Here is a 19,336-nt window from a genome sequence, read left to right as displayed (position 1 = left end):
CCCCCCATAAGTGAACCAGGTACTTCTGCGGGTCTGCTATCTATGCCTAGGTTGCCTGATGGTTCAGTGGCTTTTCTGGATTTGGTAGCAAGTGTAACCGCTGCCACAAAGCTAGCCTCCTGGGCCTGGCTGTTAGCACCACAAGATTCAAAATTGTTCACCTCTATCCTCGGTTTGGCTGGGCCTTGAGCTACTCTACCAATTCCCTTACCAATACCCATGTGGTCGGCTAATGAATACAAGTTTGTATAAAATGAAAATATTGTGGAGTGGCATTAGACACATATTAGCTAGTGATAACTAAAAATATATGAACACACTTGTTGCAGTCATGTAATCAAAATTGTATCCTTCATTGCAGGCCACAGAAAACTTTTAGTTTATTTTCACCAAAAAGGTCATTATTTTTTCATAATTTGTTGATTGTGTACATTTTTATTATGTAAAGCATGTGCATTAAAAGTGTACGTGCTTTTAACAATTTGTGATGTGGAGCAAACTGGTTTCTTTCTGGCCTATGCACGCCACCTGTGGCATTGACTGGGGGATAAACACTTTCCAAATATAAACGGAATATTGTTTTTGAAGCATCATGTAAATAAGCAATAAAGACTGTCCTGACTTTAAAAATCACACATTGCACGAGTTTACTACCTTAACTTTCATGATCAAACAGGTACATCACTGGCACACAGAGGATGCATGGTGGGTTGAGGGAGGGTTGAAATCTGGACTTCTTCAAACACACTGTGCTGATTGGTTAAGAACGCCTGTCAAAACAGTTTTATGTATGAAGATGCTGACTTTATACTGGCCACGTTTGTTAATGTCAAAGGTGTCACAGACATATGTATAAAAATTACACCACTTTGGCACTTGCTGAACACTAAGCACATAAACTCTACTACAAAAACAAAAAGGCCAAAAGAATAATTTAAAGAAGACTGCGCCCCTACAAAATAAATTATTAGTTAGAAGCAAAAGAGGCAAGTGCATTACTTTCTTGTACTGATTTAAAGTACCATTTATTAGTGTGGTCTTTTTTCCAAATTTGTTGTCTTTTGACAAGCATTAAAAATAATGTGCATTTCTACCCTGTATAAATGAAAGACAAACTAACAAGAAATAGAGAGGCTCCTACCCTGGTCAACATCATGCAGCCCAGTGATTTGATAGGATTCTTTGCCCCTTCGACGTATCTGAAGCCAGACCGGTGAAATGGAGGTGAACTTTGAACCAAACATCTTAGCAATGTCATAGCCATGTCCATTCCACTTTAAAACGGGTTGGGGAGGATGGTGAGGGAGAAACATGCACAAACACAAAAAAAGATTACAAAAAATGAGTTTGCACACATGCCTACATTAAAATTCAAGATGAAGTTACTTCTATATATTTCAATGAATAACTTGCAAATACAAAAGATGTTGACTAGGTAAGTCAATCAACTTAAATAAATTCAAAATTTCTTTACTGAGACATTTTATAGTACTAGGGTGTTGTACTGTGTTAGCCATTATGGGTGTACTGAGAAGTTAAGCAAAATGACACTTTTTATTGGCTAACTAGAAAGATTACAATATGCAAGCATTCGAGGCAACTCAGGCCCCTTCTTCAGGCAAGATGCAATGAGTTGCCTCAAACGCTCCATATTGTAATCTTTCTAGTTAAACAATAAAAGGTGTCATTTTGCTTAACTTTTCACAACACATTTTAGAAACTGAACACAAGGACAGTATTGTTACAAAAATGAAATGCAATAAAAGAAAAAAACAACAAAGCTGTTAAAAATGGTAAGGACATTTCTTCATTGAAGTATGAGCTCTTTCATGAAAAACAACTTCTTCTTAGAGATCACACAGAATCAGTGAAGACTTATAGGAAGTAATGGGAATGTAATAGCTGAAAAACAAAACCCTGTTATTACAGTTGCCTCTGGCGTCATACCTAGGATTTTACATGTGAAAAATGCCAATTGAGTAAAGAAATCATCTAATTACAGCTGGTTTACAATTAAGTGTGGTTCATATGTCATGTTATAAGCAATCACTCCAGAAATACAGCTGATATTCAACAAAATGTTATTATTAATATGTGAATAAATTTGACAAATAACATTTTTATATATTATTGTAATGAATATTAAAATATGGACATTTTTCTTTTTACATGCAGACTCTAAATATAGACAGAATATAACTTATTATATTGCACTGAAACTGTACATGAGATTTAATTGTTTTGTCTAAGAACACAGATATGGTTGACACACCTACTAATGTATTGAATAGTACAGCGCAGCTCACATACAACCATTCATTAAGAACACAAACTATTGACATATTGTCAGAAAAAATGTTTTCACAACAGGTATTTGAAAACCACAGCCTTTCCTGGCATAGGACTGGATGTGCTTAAAGGGGAAATTTAGAATTTTTCATATGCATTTCCCCATGTGGAATTGTGTATAAACCTCAAGTAAACTTTTTTTCACGTTGTCATTATGGGGTGTTGTGTGTAGAATTCTGAGGAAAAAAGTGAATTTACTACATTTTGGAATAAGGCTGTAACATAACAAAATGTGGAAAAAGTGATGCGCTCTGAATACTTTCCGGATGCACTGTATACACAGGGTGGTCCAAATCTAATTATGCAGATCCAGATCATCTGGATGACTCTGATTTATGCGGGGACGATTCCAGTTCGGCGCAAAGACGATTCTTCATGTCGTCAGTTCGCACACTTCGATGGTCCAGAATTTTTCGGGTGATTGTCTATGTAATAAACTTAAGTTATAGCGTAATGAAAATTTCATAATTAGATCTGGACCACCCTATATATATATCTCTTGCCCACACTGATGCTTTACAATGCAGTTTATGGAGCCAGAGGAAAAGCTTATAATATTATATAAAAAACACACTTCCCAAATACATCAATTTTTTTAAGCTGAATATTGATCCACATCTTACAATTACACACTAATATAAAATAGTTTATACATGTTATTTTTGGAAAAAGGGAAGAAAAATTAAATTCAGCCAGTTTGAAAGAAGACCAGCTCCTGTACATGATAACTCAGCACTTAGGTTGTTGTGCAGGAAGGCTTTCCCCCTAGGAGTAGTTTCCTCCCACCAGACCAAATCACAGCAAACTTTTCATGCCACGTGATTAGATTGGTTTTGATTTACTTCCTCATTTACCTGAGAATTCACACAAGCAAATAGAAAACATATTCTTACCATAAGAAAAATAGTACCTGGAAAATGCAATGAAATGATTATTTCCTGAACCTTTTTATTGTCGCAAACATGCATCAGAAACACAGAAGGCACGGATCAATACTCGAAAGCGTGCCTTGAAAAATGGATGTTTTAGTAAGTTTTTAAGGTTTTCCTCAGTGACCCACACCCTCCATTGTAAAGCACCAGAGTGGGCAAACTATTCTTTTATATTAACAGAAACCACTTAATTTTAGAATAGATATAAAATGTTTCAGGAGAAATTACTTTTCCCTAAAAAAAAATAAAAATGTATCCTTTAACTGCCAGGCTACACAATATTTACATGAAAATGCATTAAATGATTAAAAAGGCCTCTGCTTCCCTCCCATCTCATATATTGTGGGAACCGCACATTATATATCATGAAACCACTTTGTTCTTCTATCAAAACATCTTGGTGCAAAGAATAAAGGAAATTAAATATTAAGGGCATTTAGAACTATAAATAGAAATGATAGGGTGCTTTTGTTAAAAGTATACTCCATCCAAAGTTTTTTTTTTATTATTTTTAATATGTTACATACACCATGAACCGTGTAAGGGTGGTAAAAAAAAAAAAAAATCTCTTGTTTTCATGCAGAATAGAGGCAATGCAGTTTATGGTTTAACAGAACTCAATATTAGCCAGTGCATTACAACAGCAAAAAATCTGAAAAAAAAATCTCATGTTATTCATGTAATACAATCCATATGTGCAAAACAGGCTACTCTAAAGGCAAAAAAACTGTTTTTTTCTTTTTTTTTTTTTTTTTATTAGCACATACAGGAGTGATTTTTTTAATTGAGGACAAGACTCCTGATCAACAAATGACCTCCGGTGGAAAAGAGGAGATTTCAGAAGTAAGTTTTAGTTGAGTTTACCTATTGCAAAAACACAGTTTAAAATGGCCTAGTCTGATAGATTAATACACAATTTGGTTCAAACCAGCAATAGTCCTCTTACTAAAACATCACGTTTAAACCGCAGCTAAACTACTACCAGGGCAATTATATGCATGTAGTACTGCATGCAATTATAACAGTAGAAATCATCCCACAATGATTTAAATGAATTAATATCATTTTGAAAGGTACTTCTCTTGTTAGAAACATTATTGTCAAATTTTGTAATTGTAATTGAACTCCAGTCCTGTAGATGGCAGTAATAAATAGTTGAGGGCACTCTGAAATTGTCTATTGGGGACAGGCAAAAAAGTCAATCCCATGGGCATTTTGATTTCCTGTTTACTGTATATACACACACAGATATTTATAGAATAAATTAACAATATTTTAGCAAATAAAAGAAATGTTTTGCACATTTTGAACAAGAATCTGGAAAACAGATGTGGATTATGCAAGAAACAAGAGAGGTTTTATACAATGCCATTTTCCACATTGTACTGCACTGGCCACCATTGGGTTCTGTTATGTCATAAACGGTTTTCTTTCCATTCTGCATGAAAACATAGGATTACATTTTTTTTCAGCCACTACTACAAAGTACATGGGTTAAGTAACATATAAAAAAAAAAATCTTTGGGTGGAGTATTCCTTTAAAGGTGAGACAGCACTTAACAGGATCATGCAGCATAAAGTGGCCCAAACAGAAGTTAAAAAACTAAAAGAAAACAATATCATAAAAAAGTAACCTATGCAAGACAATTAAAATCATAAAAAGGTAACAAAACCCTGTTAATAACCAATAATGGTTACATTCAGACAAGTACAAACCAAGTCTTTGATCAACATTTCTAGCTAGCAGTACTGAAAGGACATTGAAAAATATTTATTTAGAATTATTCCATAATCTCAGAACTTACTGGAGTGATATATCCAAGAACGTCCCCTTGGAAATGTTGTTCATTATCCTTATCTGCACTGTACCGCCAGTGCTCTTTCACAATGTCTTTGGCTTTGGGATCTGTAACTACAAGACCTCTTTCTTGAGCCGAGGATGCTGGAGGCTGCGCCTGCAGAAATAACAAGCAGAGGATGAAATAAGAATAATGTGTTCATTTAACATACATACACTTGTGTGCATCTAATAAAGTAGCGACAAACTAATAGGATCTCATACAACAAGATGCTAGATATATGCTTTAGGGATTTTAGTGTACATTGACCTAAAAGCATTATGCAGTTTCTTTAGATTTTCATCCACATAGTTATGCTTCAAACCTTACATTCCACCTCAAGTGCTAAAGTGACATACACTGATTTGAAGACTGAGACATGTTGATGTCATCCTTGCAAATGAAGTAGAAGCAGCTAAGAGTTTGTGTTTTCTGTGTTGAGAGAGTTAATTAAAAAATACATTTTGCTCATAAAAACTTTGGCCTTTTTTCCCCCTTTAGAAGATTTTTTTGGCTTTTTTTCATCCACACAGGAGCAAAAGCTTGTACTTGTTATTTGTATTCAAACTAGTGTCAGCAAGGGCAGTAAGCAGCAGTAGCTGACATCAGCACCTCTGAAAGTAAACAATGAATCCTTAGTGGGGGGAAAAAAGGCAGCAGCCGACTTAAAAGTGGTAAAGAGAAGGGCTCAGTGGTACATAGGCAGGCAGCTAGCATTAAGGCACAAGAGGCTGTAGGAACAGAAAAGGCAATAATAAATTAACTGACAGTGGATATTCAGTAAGCAAGCTTTTCTAGATTGGACAGTTCCAAGCGGTCAGGAGACCATTATTTAAAATGGGTTCATCAAGAATATGAAGACACAGTTAGGAAACTTGTTAAGGGTGAATTTCACACAAACATTAGTAAGTTTTTCTTTACATAGTGAACCACAGACACAAGGAATAAGCTACCAAGTAGTGTAGTAGAAAGTAGAACATTAAAAACTAGACTGGATCTTATTTTAGAAGAATCAAGCAGATAGGACTGCAGTTTTCTCCCCAGAAATTTTTTCCAGCTGGGTGGCAAGAAAAAGTAGCCGGGTGGGGCGGGATGGGGAAATTTGGTGGTGGGGAAAATTAAATGTGCACTATTTTTATTAGTTAATTATTATTATTTTCCAAAGCTCAATATGACTTTCTTTTTTAAGGTTTGACACTTGTGCCAGAATATTTTTATTAAATTTAAGAAGTATCCAATTCAGGATCCTGCAACCCTAACAAAAATTTTAAATAACAGTTGTTATGACGTAAACCAAGAGGCACAAGTATTGTCGCTGTCGGGAAGAAAAGTGAAAACAATGAAAAAAGTATAGGAAACCTAATGAAGAAAAATTTTTTAAATATTCTTCAATGCCAACTTGCATATGCAGAAGGTGTCTTCATTTAAATATTTATTCTTCTTTTCTTCCTAGATGCCCAGTTGTCTGAAGCTTTCCCATGATCAAAGTCCTCAGTATCTGGGCACTCCAAGGAGATCACTCATCATACACTGTCGTAGTGACTGTACTGCAAAGTCATCAGACAGCCATCTAGTGTCACTGGCCATTTTCAGTTTAATCTGAGGAATGTTCAGAATATTTTGAATCTCCATTAAACCAGCCATCCTAACTGAAGAATTTTGGAAGAAATAGAATAGCTGCCTTAAGATCTTCAGTTTTGTTAAATAAGGTACAGCAGCTGCTGCTTGGGCACTTGAAAGGGCCAATCGGTGGTTTTACACACTGGCAGTTGACTAAGAGTCCAGATGTTTTATCTCTAAGCAGTTGTGCCACACCTTTCTGTTTCCCAATCATAACAGCCATTCCAACTGACCCTAGTCAGACTAGATGAGCAGTTTTCAAGCCTAGAGTGTCCATAGTCTCACTCAGTGTGTTAGTTATAGTCTCCGCTCTGCAGTCAATCATATTGCGGGTTGATAAAAAAAAAACTAACTCTGTCCTCTTTAGTGACCTGGCAAACATACTTAATGTAAATATGTAATTGTTTTACATCTGAGATATCTGTGGTTTCATCACACAGAATACTGAAAAACATTTCTGTGTATATTTTTCAGTATGTTAGATTTTATTTCTGATGCTAAGACATCCAACAGCTCTTGCATTATTCTTTCAGAGGTGTAATGTGCATTTTTACCAACATTGAGATGTTGTAAAAAGGAACAACCTTTTTCTTTACAGTGTTCCAACAGCTTTTCAAACAACGTTGTATGTGGCAACTCATTTTCTGCCAAACAATGCATGGATCTTAAAGCTCCCACAAAGACATCTCTCTGTAAGCTATTTAACACAGATACAGATCTTTCAATTTGACCAATTCCAGTTTGCTCTAGCACACGCTTTACTAAAACGTCAGAAGACAACTCAATGTGCATTTTACTTTTTTCATGGTCCAGCAAGCTTTCTTCTCGAATTCTTGTGTATGGCACGTTTACCCAAAGTAACCCCACCTTGTGGGGTATGTGTTTGAATATTTCATACAGAATGAGCACCGCATACCATTTTCTTTGGCCATTAGCCAATCAAAATCTTTAAACCATTGTTTGTTTATGCTGGATAAGCAGTGCTTAGATTTATCAACTGGCAAAGTATGTGCTGAAGAGATTTCCCCTGATGGACCAGCCTCACGCCACACCTTCATTAATTTGTGATGTCTCTTTTCTGAAATAACTGAGCAGTGTTGTTTTCTGAACACTTCTTTGTTCTCATGTTGGTAAAACTTTTGAAAATAATTTAAAGTACCTATAAATAAGACTTTTGAGTGGGAAAGGGAGAGCTTGTTGGATATTCAATTCACACTTGCACTACGGAAAGTACACATTCTCGACATTTCCACTTTAATCTTGACATTTCTACTTTATTCTCGGCGTTTATCTCGAGATTAAATTCGACATGTTGACTTGATTCTCGTAGTTTGTCATTAAAGTAGAACATCGTAAACGAAACTTCATCTTAATATGAATGTTTAATTTACTAGTTTTTCTCAAACCCCCGTCATAAGTTATGTAGCAACATGTCGACTTTATTCTCGTCATAAGCGTCACGATTAAAGTGGAAATGTCGAGAATAAAGTCAACATCTCGACTTTATTCTCAACATATAGCTTTTTTTCCTTCACTTTGTTCGTATTTTTTTTTCTTCACTGTGGCCCTAATACGCTTCTGTACGAAACCCTCAGCAATTCAGTGACAAAACTTTTGCTCAGGACACAGTGTGTGCTGCAAGGGTTTCTGCACACTTTTTGCAATATGGCCGCAGGTCCAAATATGAGCAACAGATGGGGTCACTTTAAACAGGAACCACAGTGAGTGCTACAAGGATTTTTGCCATACTATACAGACAGCTCTGATGCCGAGAACAGAGACATCACTTCCTGATGCCTTTTTTTTCTGATATCTGACAGGCTGGTTTCACTAGACTTTTTTTTATTTTTTTCAGACCTCCTCTTGCCCGCCCACCTCCACATCCTTCAACTGCCGCTCCGCTCCCGCTAATAGTACGTACAGCCCCCTCTCGCCCGCCCACCTCTCCATACTCCTTGCTACTGTATTAAGCTGCTACACCCCCGCTATTACCATGTACAGCACGCTCTCAAAACCCCACCTCCCCATACTGTTTGCTTGTGAACTCTGCTCTGCCTCGACACCCGCTATTAGCTTTAGCAGTATTTGCCCACCCACCCGCTCGTCCCTTGCCATCTCTGTAGATCATTAGATCAGCCGGTGCCTGCAGATCTGTGGCTGTCATCTCATAATGTCATGCGAGATGACAGCCGGGCGCTCAACTAAATTAACTAAATTAAAAAGACGCTAGGGAGAACACTGAGACTGGCGGGATTTGGGCAGAATGGCCTTTTCTTGTCTAGATTGTTCCAATGTTACATTAGATTAAGATCAGAGAAATATGAAAGCCATTAGACTCACTGCCATGTTTCTGGAACATGACGATGTATGTTATGCTTTATGACATGGCAAATTATCCTGTTTGACCAGCAAGGATGTTTAAAAAAAGTAACTTGGTTTTCAGTTTATGATATTATTGGTGACAAAGCCATACTTCCTTCAGTGGGAAAACAAAAGTGTAAGGTAGCAGAGATGAGCAGTGATCTGTTTTAATACCTTTTGATTTTGATCTTTTTTATGTAAACGGTCAACATGAGGTTCCTGTAGCTCCTTGCTCTCAAATATGGGATAGTTAACACATGGGTGTTGTGATGGACGGCACATCCAAGACGCTAGATGGCATCTTCCATGCAGCCTAGAGGTGCCCCAAATTTCTGCAGGGCATCATGGAAGATGGAGTTCGGCTTCACAGCCATGCTGGGTGCCGCCATGCAACGCTGCAGGGAAACAAGGGGATTGTTGTTTCTCGTATAGCCCGGAAGTACTCCCAAGTCATAGGGATGGAAGAACAGAAGTACTTCTGGGCTGAAGAAAAATAGGAGTCCTTATCTGTCAAGATAAAGGTCAAGGACTATATAAAGGACTATGGAGAGACCCAGCAAGCGGAGCTGCAGTTGGGAGGGAGTGTGACAGAGCTGCTTGGAGTGGAGGATTGGTGTATTGTAGTGTATTATTGATTATTTGTGTATTGTGGTGGATGTGGTGCTTTAGAGGCACTATATTGAAGAAAATTAAAATACTTCTTAGTGTTTTTAAACCAGTGTCTGCATCTGTCCATTGGGTTTCATGGGGCAACAGCAACCCCAAGCGTCCACTCATTGACAGTGTATATAGTACAGGTAACTCTGGCAACAGAAATGATTCCAACCAGTCAAAAACAAACATTTTTAGAAATGCAAACATAGAAAAAAATACTAAGAATGAATCAAAATAACTTTAATCCACCCCTCCTAAAGCATGGATTGCATATTTAAATCAGCTACTTTACTACTACTACTACTTTACTAGATATTGCCTGTAAAACTGGTGGAAAAGAACTGGAGAATGCCATGTTATATGACAACCAAGAGTTTTCATTCCTCTTCCAGTAGATAAGAAGTTGAATCCTTCCATCATGAAACTAACATACATTGGTTTTATGCTTAGGAACACTGATTATCATAGTAAGTACAGAAAAAGACAAATATCAAACTACTGGAGTAAGCTGGTTTTAAGTTGGAGAAACAGTGGTGGAGGGAAGTGAGCAGAAACCATCAAATAATATGTAAGCTAGTCTAGTAAATCAGTATTTGAGGTCTGTAAACCATATTTATGCAAATTCTGCCTATAGAAGGAAGCCAGATCTTAAATGCTTAAGAGGATCTTCATTAATTAGTTTGGCAATTAGTTCGCAGGTAGCATCTGGGTCAGATTTATTTTTTAATCCTTAAATAAAAACAAAACATAAAAACTTTGAATGTTGGCAGTTTGACTGGTAAGGGGAAAGAGTTAGCCTATATGATGGATAGAAGGAAGATTGATGTGTTGTGCGTGCAAGAGACTAAATGGAAGGAAAGTAAGGCCAGGTGGATCAGAGGTGGATTCAAATTGTTCTATCTTGGTGTGGATGGGAGGAGAAATGGGGTAGGGGTTATTCTGAAGGAACAGTATGTCAAGACTGTTTTGGAAGTGAAAAGGCACAGTAATGATTATGAAGGTAGAAAATGGAAGTGTGCTGATGAATGTTGTTAGTGCATATGACCCACAAGTTGGGTGTGCAATGGATGAGAAAGAAGATTTCTGGAGTGAGTTGGATGACATAATGGACAGTGTACCCAAGGGACAGAAAGTGGTGATTGCAGCGGATTTCAATAGATATGTTGGTGAAGGGAACAGTGGAGACAAGGCGGTGATGGGTAGGTATGGTGCCAAGTAGAGGAAATGTCAGATGATAGTGGATTTTGTGAAAAGGATGGGCATGGCTCTGGTGAATACTTATTTTAAAAAGATGGAGGAACATAAGGTGATGTAAAAGAGTGGAGGAAGATGCACACAGGTAGATTATATCCTATGCAGAAGAATCAATTTGAAGGAGATTAAAGACTGCAAAGTGGTGGCAGGGGAAAGTGTAGTTAGACAGCATATGATAGTGGTCTGCAAGATGATGTTGGAGATTAAGAAGAGGAGGAGAGTGAGGACAGAGCCAAGGATCAAATGGTGGAAGTTGAAAAAGGAAGACTGCAAGGTTGAGTTTAGGGAGGAAGTAAGACAGACATTGGATGGCAGTGAAGAGTTTCCAGACAGCTGGGCAACTACAGCAGAAGCAGTAAGGGTGACAGCAAGAAGGGTGCTTGGCCTGACATCTGGACAGTGGAAGGAGAAAAAGGAAACCTGGTGGTGGAAGTACAGAAGAGTATACAGAGGAAGAGGATGGCGAAGAAGTAGTCAGAGAAATGCAGAAAGTAGACAAGAGTACAAGGAGATAAGGTGCAAGGTGAAGAGGGAGGTGGCAAAAGCTAAAGAAAAGGTGTATGAGAAGTTGTATGAGAGGTTGGACACTAAGGAGGGAGAAAAGAACCTGTACCGATTGGCTAAACTGAGGGACTGAGCTGGGAAAGATATGCAGCAGGTTAGGGTGACAAAGGGTAAAGATGGAAACATATCCACAAGCAAGGAAAGTGTGTTAAGCAGATGGAAAGAGTACTTTGAGAGGCTGATGAATGAAGAGAATGAGAGACAGAGAAGGCTGGATGATGTGGTGATAGTGAATCATGAAATGCAACGGATTAGCAAGGAGGAAGTACGGACAGCTATGAAGAGAATGAAGAATGGAAAGGCCGTTGATCCAGAGGACATACAGTACCTGTGGAAGCATGGAGGTATTTTTAACCAGATTGTTTAATGGAATCTGGGAAAGTGACAGAATGCCTGAGGAGTCGAGAAGAAATGTACTGGTACCAATTTTTAAGAATAAGGGGATGTGCAGCGCTGTAGCAACTACGGGGGGATAAAACTGATGCGCCACAGCATGAAATTATGGTAAAGATTAGTGAGCAGCAGTATGGTTTCATGCCAAGAAAGAGCACCACAGATGCAATGTTTGCTCTGAGGATGTTGATGGAGAAATAAAGGAGGAGGAGTACAGAAAGTTAATCAAAGACTTTGTTAAATGGTGTGACTCAAACCACTTACACCTTAACACCAGCAAGACCAAGGAGCTGGTGGTGGATTTTAGGAGGCCTAGGCCCCTCATGGACCCTGTGATAATCAGAGGTCTTTGTACAGTGGGTGCAGACCTTTAAATATCTGGGAGTGCAGCTGGATGACAAATTGGACTGGACTGCCAATACTGATGCTCTATGTAAGAAAGGTCTGAGCAGACTATACTTTCTGAGAAGGTTGGCATCCTTCAACATCTGCAGTAAGATGCTGCAGATGTTCTACCAGACGTTTGTGGCGAGTGCCCTCTTCTACGCGGTGGTGTGCTGGGGTGGCAGCATAAAGATGAAAGACGCCTCACGCCTGGACAAACTTGTTAAGAAGGCAGGCTCTATTGTAGGATTAAAGTTGGACAGTTTAACATCTGTGGCAGAGCGACGGGCACTAAGCAAACTCCTGTCAATCATGAATAATCCACTGCATCCACTTAACAGTGTCATCTCCAGGCAGAGGAGTAGCTTCAGTGACAGACTTTTGTCACTGTCCTGCTCCACTGACAGACTGAGGAGATCGTTCCTCCCCCACACTATGCGACTCTTCAATTCCACCCGGGGGAGTAAATGCTAACATTAATTTTATTTTAATTTTTTTCATTTTTATTACTATTTAATTTAATATTGTTTCTTTGTATCAGTATACTGCTGCTGGATTATGTGAATTTCCCCTTGGGATTAATAAAGTATCTATCTATCTATCTATCTATCTAAAGAGAAGGCTAGAAGGAGTTGCTTTGTGTCTTTGTGGACCTGGAGAAAGCATATGACAGGGTGCCTCGAGAGGAGATGTGGTATTGTATGAGGAAGTCGGGAGTGGCAGAGAAGTATGTAAGAGTTGAATGGAAGACAGGTGAAAAAGAGAGTGCAAGCAGGGTGGAATGGGTGGAGAAGAGTGACAGGAGTAATTTGTGACAGATGGTTATCAGCCAGAGTTAAAAGGAAGGTCTACAGTATAGTAAGACCAGTTTTGTTATATGGGTTGGAGTCGGTGGCACTGACCAGAAAGCAGGAGACAGAGTTAAAGATGCTAAGATTTTCATTGGGTAAGACAAGGATGGACAGGATTAGAAATGAGTACATTAGAGGGTCAGCTCAGGTTGGAAGGTTGGAAGACAAAGTCAGAGAGTCGAGATTGCATTGGTTTGGACATATGCAGAGAAGAGATGCTGGGTATATTGAGAAAGGTATGTTAAGGACACAGCTGTTAGGCCTTCCTCTTTTCCTCTTGCCTATGAGAAGATTTATGGATGTGGTGAGAGAAGACATGCAGGTGACGGGTATAACAGAGCATGATGCAGAGGACAGGTAGATATGGAAAAAGATAATCCACTGTTGCAACCCCTAATTGGGGAGCCAAAAGAAGTAGTTATCTGTTGAAAAAGTTTTATATCAATTTAAAGGATAAGTTTAGCATTTTTCAACTTGATTTTTTATTTCTTCATAATCATGGAATATAATCATTTGCCACATGAAACTGTGTTCTAAAGTCAACCATATTTTATACATTAAAAAAAAAATTAGCCTCCTCTTGCATTTTATAATGGGGCTAATGGGTACTGGGGTTCCAATATGGAGATGAAAAGAAAGTCATTAAAACTTTCCAAATAGGTTCATGTTTCAAGCCAAAAATCTGTGTTTTTATCCATGTCTTGAGACTGTACACATATTGCAAAACAGCGTATCCATGTTTTTTAAGAAGTAAAACAAACATGCTTGTGAGATTCATCCATTTTAAAAGACGACCAGTTGTGTACTTCACTTTGCTGATAATTTTATTCCACAGCACCCATTTCAGCCACAGGGTGTGGATCCACCTTGGAAAATCAGCACCAAGTGTTATTGACATTTTTCAATACTGATGCCCATATGTAAATTACTGCCTCTGTTCTGTAGAGAACTAGACTATAATATATGAAAGAAAGAAAGAAAAAAAAATCACGATTGCTCAAATTCTTCCACTATACGGAATCTTATTTTGTTATCTCACACTGATGTCTGTATGATAAAATGTATGTGCGCTTCATTGGTCCACTGAAAGAAATATTGCAATCAAATGACAAGAATCGAACAGATGTTACAGGTATACCATAGGTAAAATTCCATTACAACGAACTCCCAGGGACCTAAAAAAATTGTTAGATTTGTTACTATAGTGCTTTCTTTAACTTGCGCCCAGGTGTTTGCAATGATTTCAATAGCTTCTTTTGTGTTAATTTTAATCTCCTCCTGCCTACAAGTTATGCGGATGAGAATTTTTCTCAGCATTTCCTTGCGATAATACACTTTCCCGAAGCACAATTGCAGCATCTGTGGAAGATTGTTTGTCCGTTGCCAGGGCAGAGCCAAAACAGGCTCATAGTGCTGCAGTGAAGTGACACAGAAGCAAATCATACAAGATCAGGGTTGCGCTAGAAGTCCCTGTCTTGCACCCCAAAACACGAGGCGGAGTCTCAGTACTTTAGGAAAACCAACTTTATTCAGCTCAAAACAGGAACGGCACACTTATTTATTGTAGCGTGATCTGCCACTCTGCTATACACAGACACCGCAGTCAGGCTGCATTACTCATCGATATCTTTTCTGTTTGCTTTGGCGGAGAGATGCAGCATAGCTGAGACACGCAGAATATGTTTGAGCCAGCTGTTGCCCTGGAAACAGATAAACAGTCTTCCATAGACACGGAGATCGGACTTCGCAACGCTCTTCGGCGTGTCATCCAGTTAGGGGAGGTCCCAAGAGAGTTTACAAACCTCACATTTTCTTGAATGAGTGCCGCATTAATAGGAATGTTTCTTGAATGAGCATCTCTGAACCACATAAAAACTGTTTTTTCAACGTCTTCAAATGCAGCAGTTCACATTTGTTTGTAACCCGAGATTTTTTTTTCTTTTATTGCTCGATCTTTCAAGATAGTTGACAGCATCGATGGCGAAATTCTGAATTCACTGGCAACGTCTTTTTTTTTTTGCTGCAATCGAGAGTTGCAAAAATGTAACTTTTTTTTTCCTAATATGAACTGTTATCATTTTTCGTGTCTGCCATTTCTATAGGAGGGTGACAATGAGTTAAATTACAATGGATGTCTTTTTAAATGTTAATGAGAAATAAGCAAAAGGTATCACTGAAAACCGTAGAAAACAAAAAAGGACAAAACACAGTACGAGGAAAGTTCGAAGAAAGAAAATTACAATGTTTCTGTTTGGGCATCATTGTGCACAACTGAGCTGCAGCCACAGAACTAGCTCTGCAGATGATTCATTCAGGCATTTCAAGGTCTTTTGGGCACTTCGTCATAATGAAAGTATCTGCTGAATGTATTTCGTAGTAACGAGATTTCTATAGACTCGCGTCATATGGGGAAACTGTCAGGACCAAAATACTTCTTTGTAATGAAAATTTAATTGTAAAGATATTCTTTATAACGGAATTTTATCTGTATTTAGTTCAAATCAGATTGATGCTTAGTAAAGTTTAGTAAATATATTTTAACATAGGCAGAACAGTAGGGCAGCACCATCATTCCTACCTCACAGCACAGAACCCTTGGTTGTTTTATTATTATATCCTCAGCAAACTGATGCTTCATTCATTAAAAAAAAAAATCAACAATTGGTTTGTGGCACTTCAATTTGTTTCATCGTGGTTGGGCTCATTGCATAATCTGCTATTGTGCATGTGCACAACACATCACGGTGGTGAGAAGTGAAGGTGGCTTGGCTTCTTTCAAAATCTAAGATTTCATTAAATATATAATGTAGAGTAATTAGCTCAGATCAGATTTTTTGTTATGTATAAAGTACAATGAAAGTCTTACATGCACTATTCACGGGCACTCTGTGTGAATCTCGGCTATGTAAAATAAATCACACAGAATGTAATAGACAAAAAAAAGATGACAATCATGTGATCTAAGCACATATTTGTCGGTTGCTCTAAACCATGGAAGAACATAACCCCAGAAGCAAGAAGTAGGATAATAAGTAGAAAATAACTTTGTGGAGAGTGGCTGCCACTGCAGGCAGACAGGAAATCAAGGAGGCGTATCCCTACCTCAAGAAAACTGTACCAAGAATCTGTATACACATTTAATATTTCCACTTTATTTGATAGTCACAAGTGTGTTTCAGAGACGTGGAAAGTACATTTTCTCAAATCTAAATCTTTGTTGCTTCAAAGTGGTCATATTCAGCAAGTTTTCTTTCATTTTTCTTTTCCCCTACAATAGGACCGCAGTAAAAATTCACCTCCAATACAAAAGGCTAGGTAATTTTTAACGTATAAAATATGCTTTACTTTAGAATATGTGGAAAATTAATATATATCATGACAGTGAAGAAACAATTTGGTAAAACACAGAAAATGGTAGCAATAAAAAATAACTTCATAGAGAGGATTATGAGGTAAAATAATCCAGAAAAAATTTTTTTAATAATTTTGAAAAAGTATTCATATGTCTGGAATAAAGCGAAAAAAAAAAAAAAACATTATGACAGCTCGATAAAGATTATTCTTTCTCCATTAAATAGATAGCAGTAATAGACATACTGGCAATAGACTAAAACACAAAAGAAGGCAATGGAAAAAAAAGGAATAGAAAACAGAGTTAGCAGTAGGACTGAAGAAATTTATTGTAAAACCTGGTTAGCAGTCTAAAGGTCAAACATGGCATATAGTAGATGAGAGTAATAAATGTATATTTCTATCGATCCTTTGGTAGCAGCATTGCCCAAATGATTTTACCACTTTGAAAGACAAGTGGTTAAAGTACAGAGTGTAAGAAAAACTGTATTCTTTCATATTTCCTGTTTTTTTCTTGAAAGCATGCATTCTTTGCTGCCAATATTTTAATATTATACAGACTTTTTATTAAGCTTTTTTTCTTTTTCTTTTGTAAATAAAATCTTAAGTTTTATCCAACCACTTGGTGTCATAACCTCACCAACAATAATTAACCAACCATTAAAGGGAAGAAAAAAAAGAAGAAAAAAAAATTGCAGCACATGATTCTAAAAACGATAAAATTAACCACAAAGAACAGTTGTTGAGAACTTAAATATATTCTCAAACCTTAGCAGTAGCATGCTGTGGTCTATTGTATCAAAACCTGCACTTACTGTACCTTAAAAAGAAAAAATGATGATGGGATTTCCAGCAATTGAAGAAAATAAGAATATCTATATTTCTGTTCTGTGACTAGTGCAAAAGCATGGCAGAAATAAATGCCTTAGTAATGGTCGAGCAGTGGCTTCAACAATTTAATATTTACTCATGATAAACAGTGCTGAATTCTTCTAATTTAGTGATTTTTCAGATTTTCAAAGGAAGAGATTATGACACTCACTGGGACCAAGCTTACATTTTAATTAAAATATTCTGAGAGATGGCCATACAGTGCACTATCCAGCATCATATCACCTATCCCAAAAAAAACCAAAAAAAACACAGTATTTATGACACAGAGAAGCATTTTGACAAGATACACAGGTTGCTTATCAAAGGCAAAGTCTAACAGGTGGTCTCCTTACCTCTTACTCTGTCATTAATTTCAATTTATAGACATGGTTAAGTACAACAGGTGGCACGGGGGTGATATACTGCTATTAGATGTCAAAGCGGACTGTTCAATCTGTAGTTTTACATCATGTAAGTTAAGATTTTTGATATTTCTTGCTTGTTACTATTTTCACCTATTAATCTAGAATAAGGGTGGGCAATGTCGGCCCTGGAGAGCCGCAGTTGCTTTAAGTTTTCATTCCAACCCAATTGCTTAATTAGAAAACAATCCTTGTCAATCTCAGATTTTATTTAATTTTATGGCTTGTTAGTCTGCACAATGTAAAGGTCGTATATCACAGATTTTTTTCCTTTCCAAGGTTACCATCAAAATTTGAACCCTAAAACAAATCATTTTCAGTCTGTCACATTTTTTTGTTAAGTGTTTTATTAAATCAAACAGTGCATAATGAACACACAAACACGTAAATGGAAAAAAGCTAGATGAAGAACTGCTGGCTCCTGTGTCATTTACAGCTTGCTGCTAATAAGGAGCCAATAAAACACTGAATGCAGCTGTTTTAAGATTGAAATAAGCAATTAAGGGTGGGGAACGTTAACAAACGAGACCACTAAAATGAAGCATCAAAATGTCACTTAATAAATGCTTTAACAGCAATAATTGACTTCTCATTAAGAAACTGGGTTGGAGTAAAAACCTACAGCTGCTACGGCTCTCCACGATCAACATTGCCCACCCCGATCAAGAAGAGTAATTTAAGCATACTTTGTAGAATGTTTTTTTTATTTATTTTTTTAATAAATGCACATTGATTTATACTGATAATTTAAAGCTGTTTTTTTAATTTTAAAAAAATGACCATAAAATGAGTAGTAAATTACTTCACTGTATTTATACTGATCAAACTTCACTCAGACAGCCTGAAGGAAACAGGAAGATGGACCTTGCTGCCTCCCCTTAAGCAAAAGGAGCAACCAAAAAAACAAGATACAGATCAAGCACCTCCACTGCCTCAGAAAACCACTGCTCAGGCGTTTTGACCAATGCAGTCATGAAAGTGCAGAAAAATATTATAGATAGAATCAGTGTATTCATCAAGAAGCTCAGAGAGATTCTTATGACATCCGTGGTCTCACCAATACTCAATAGGACTCTTGTTGAATGTGTTTGGCAACAAATAAGTTTTTTAATGTTTATAATCTGTTGTCTGTAAGGCATATGTTCACAAATCCATTTGAAATTACACTAAATTCATAATTGTCAGCTGTACTGGACTGGTGAGTTTTGAAAACTCTATTTCATCCACTTCACCAGTTCAAATGAAGTATAAACTCTTGATCAAAGGATGAAGGTGAATTTGGACCACAGCTCACATCATGTAAAAGCTACTTCACAAAAACATTCCACTGCAACCATTTTGCAAATGCCTGGTTTTGATTTCCAACACGTCAAAAAGACAAATCACATGTGGATCATACACATATATTTCAGGTTAATCTAGCCTAGAAAATGCCTCTTAAAAGCTCTTAAAACCCCTTTACCCATCACAATTTAGTGTTTCTAATCAAC

At 37.3% G+C, this 19,336-nt stretch overlaps 1 protein-coding gene across 4 annotated transcripts in view; it reads right to left on the bottom strand.

The window, feature by feature from the left end:
• The window catches only part of chid1 (chitinase domain containing 1), a 133,605-nt gene that overhangs the window by 101,123 nt on the left and 13,146 nt on the right, over positions 1–19,336 (bottom strand). For all 4 annotated transcript variants that reach the window (XM_039763708.1, XM_039763681.1, XM_039763699.1 and 1 more), the window contains exons 3-4: positions 5,087–5,236; positions 1,142–1,274 (exon numbers count right to left, since the gene is read on the bottom strand). In XM_039763708.1, coding sequence (XP_039619642.1) covers positions 1,142–1,274; positions 5,087–5,236 — 283 coding nt within the window. The remainder of the gene's footprint in view (positions 1–1,141; positions 1,275–5,086; positions 5,237–19,336) is intronic.

Source organism: Polypterus senegalus, chromosome 1 (genome assembly GCF_016835505.1).
Source record: "Polypterus senegalus isolate Bchr_013 chromosome 1, ASM1683550v1, whole genome shotgun sequence".
NCBI lineage: Eukaryota > Metazoa > Chordata > Cladistia > Polypteriformes > Polypteridae > Polypterus > Polypterus senegalus.
This window is presented reverse-complemented; position numbering and strand designations above follow the sequence as displayed.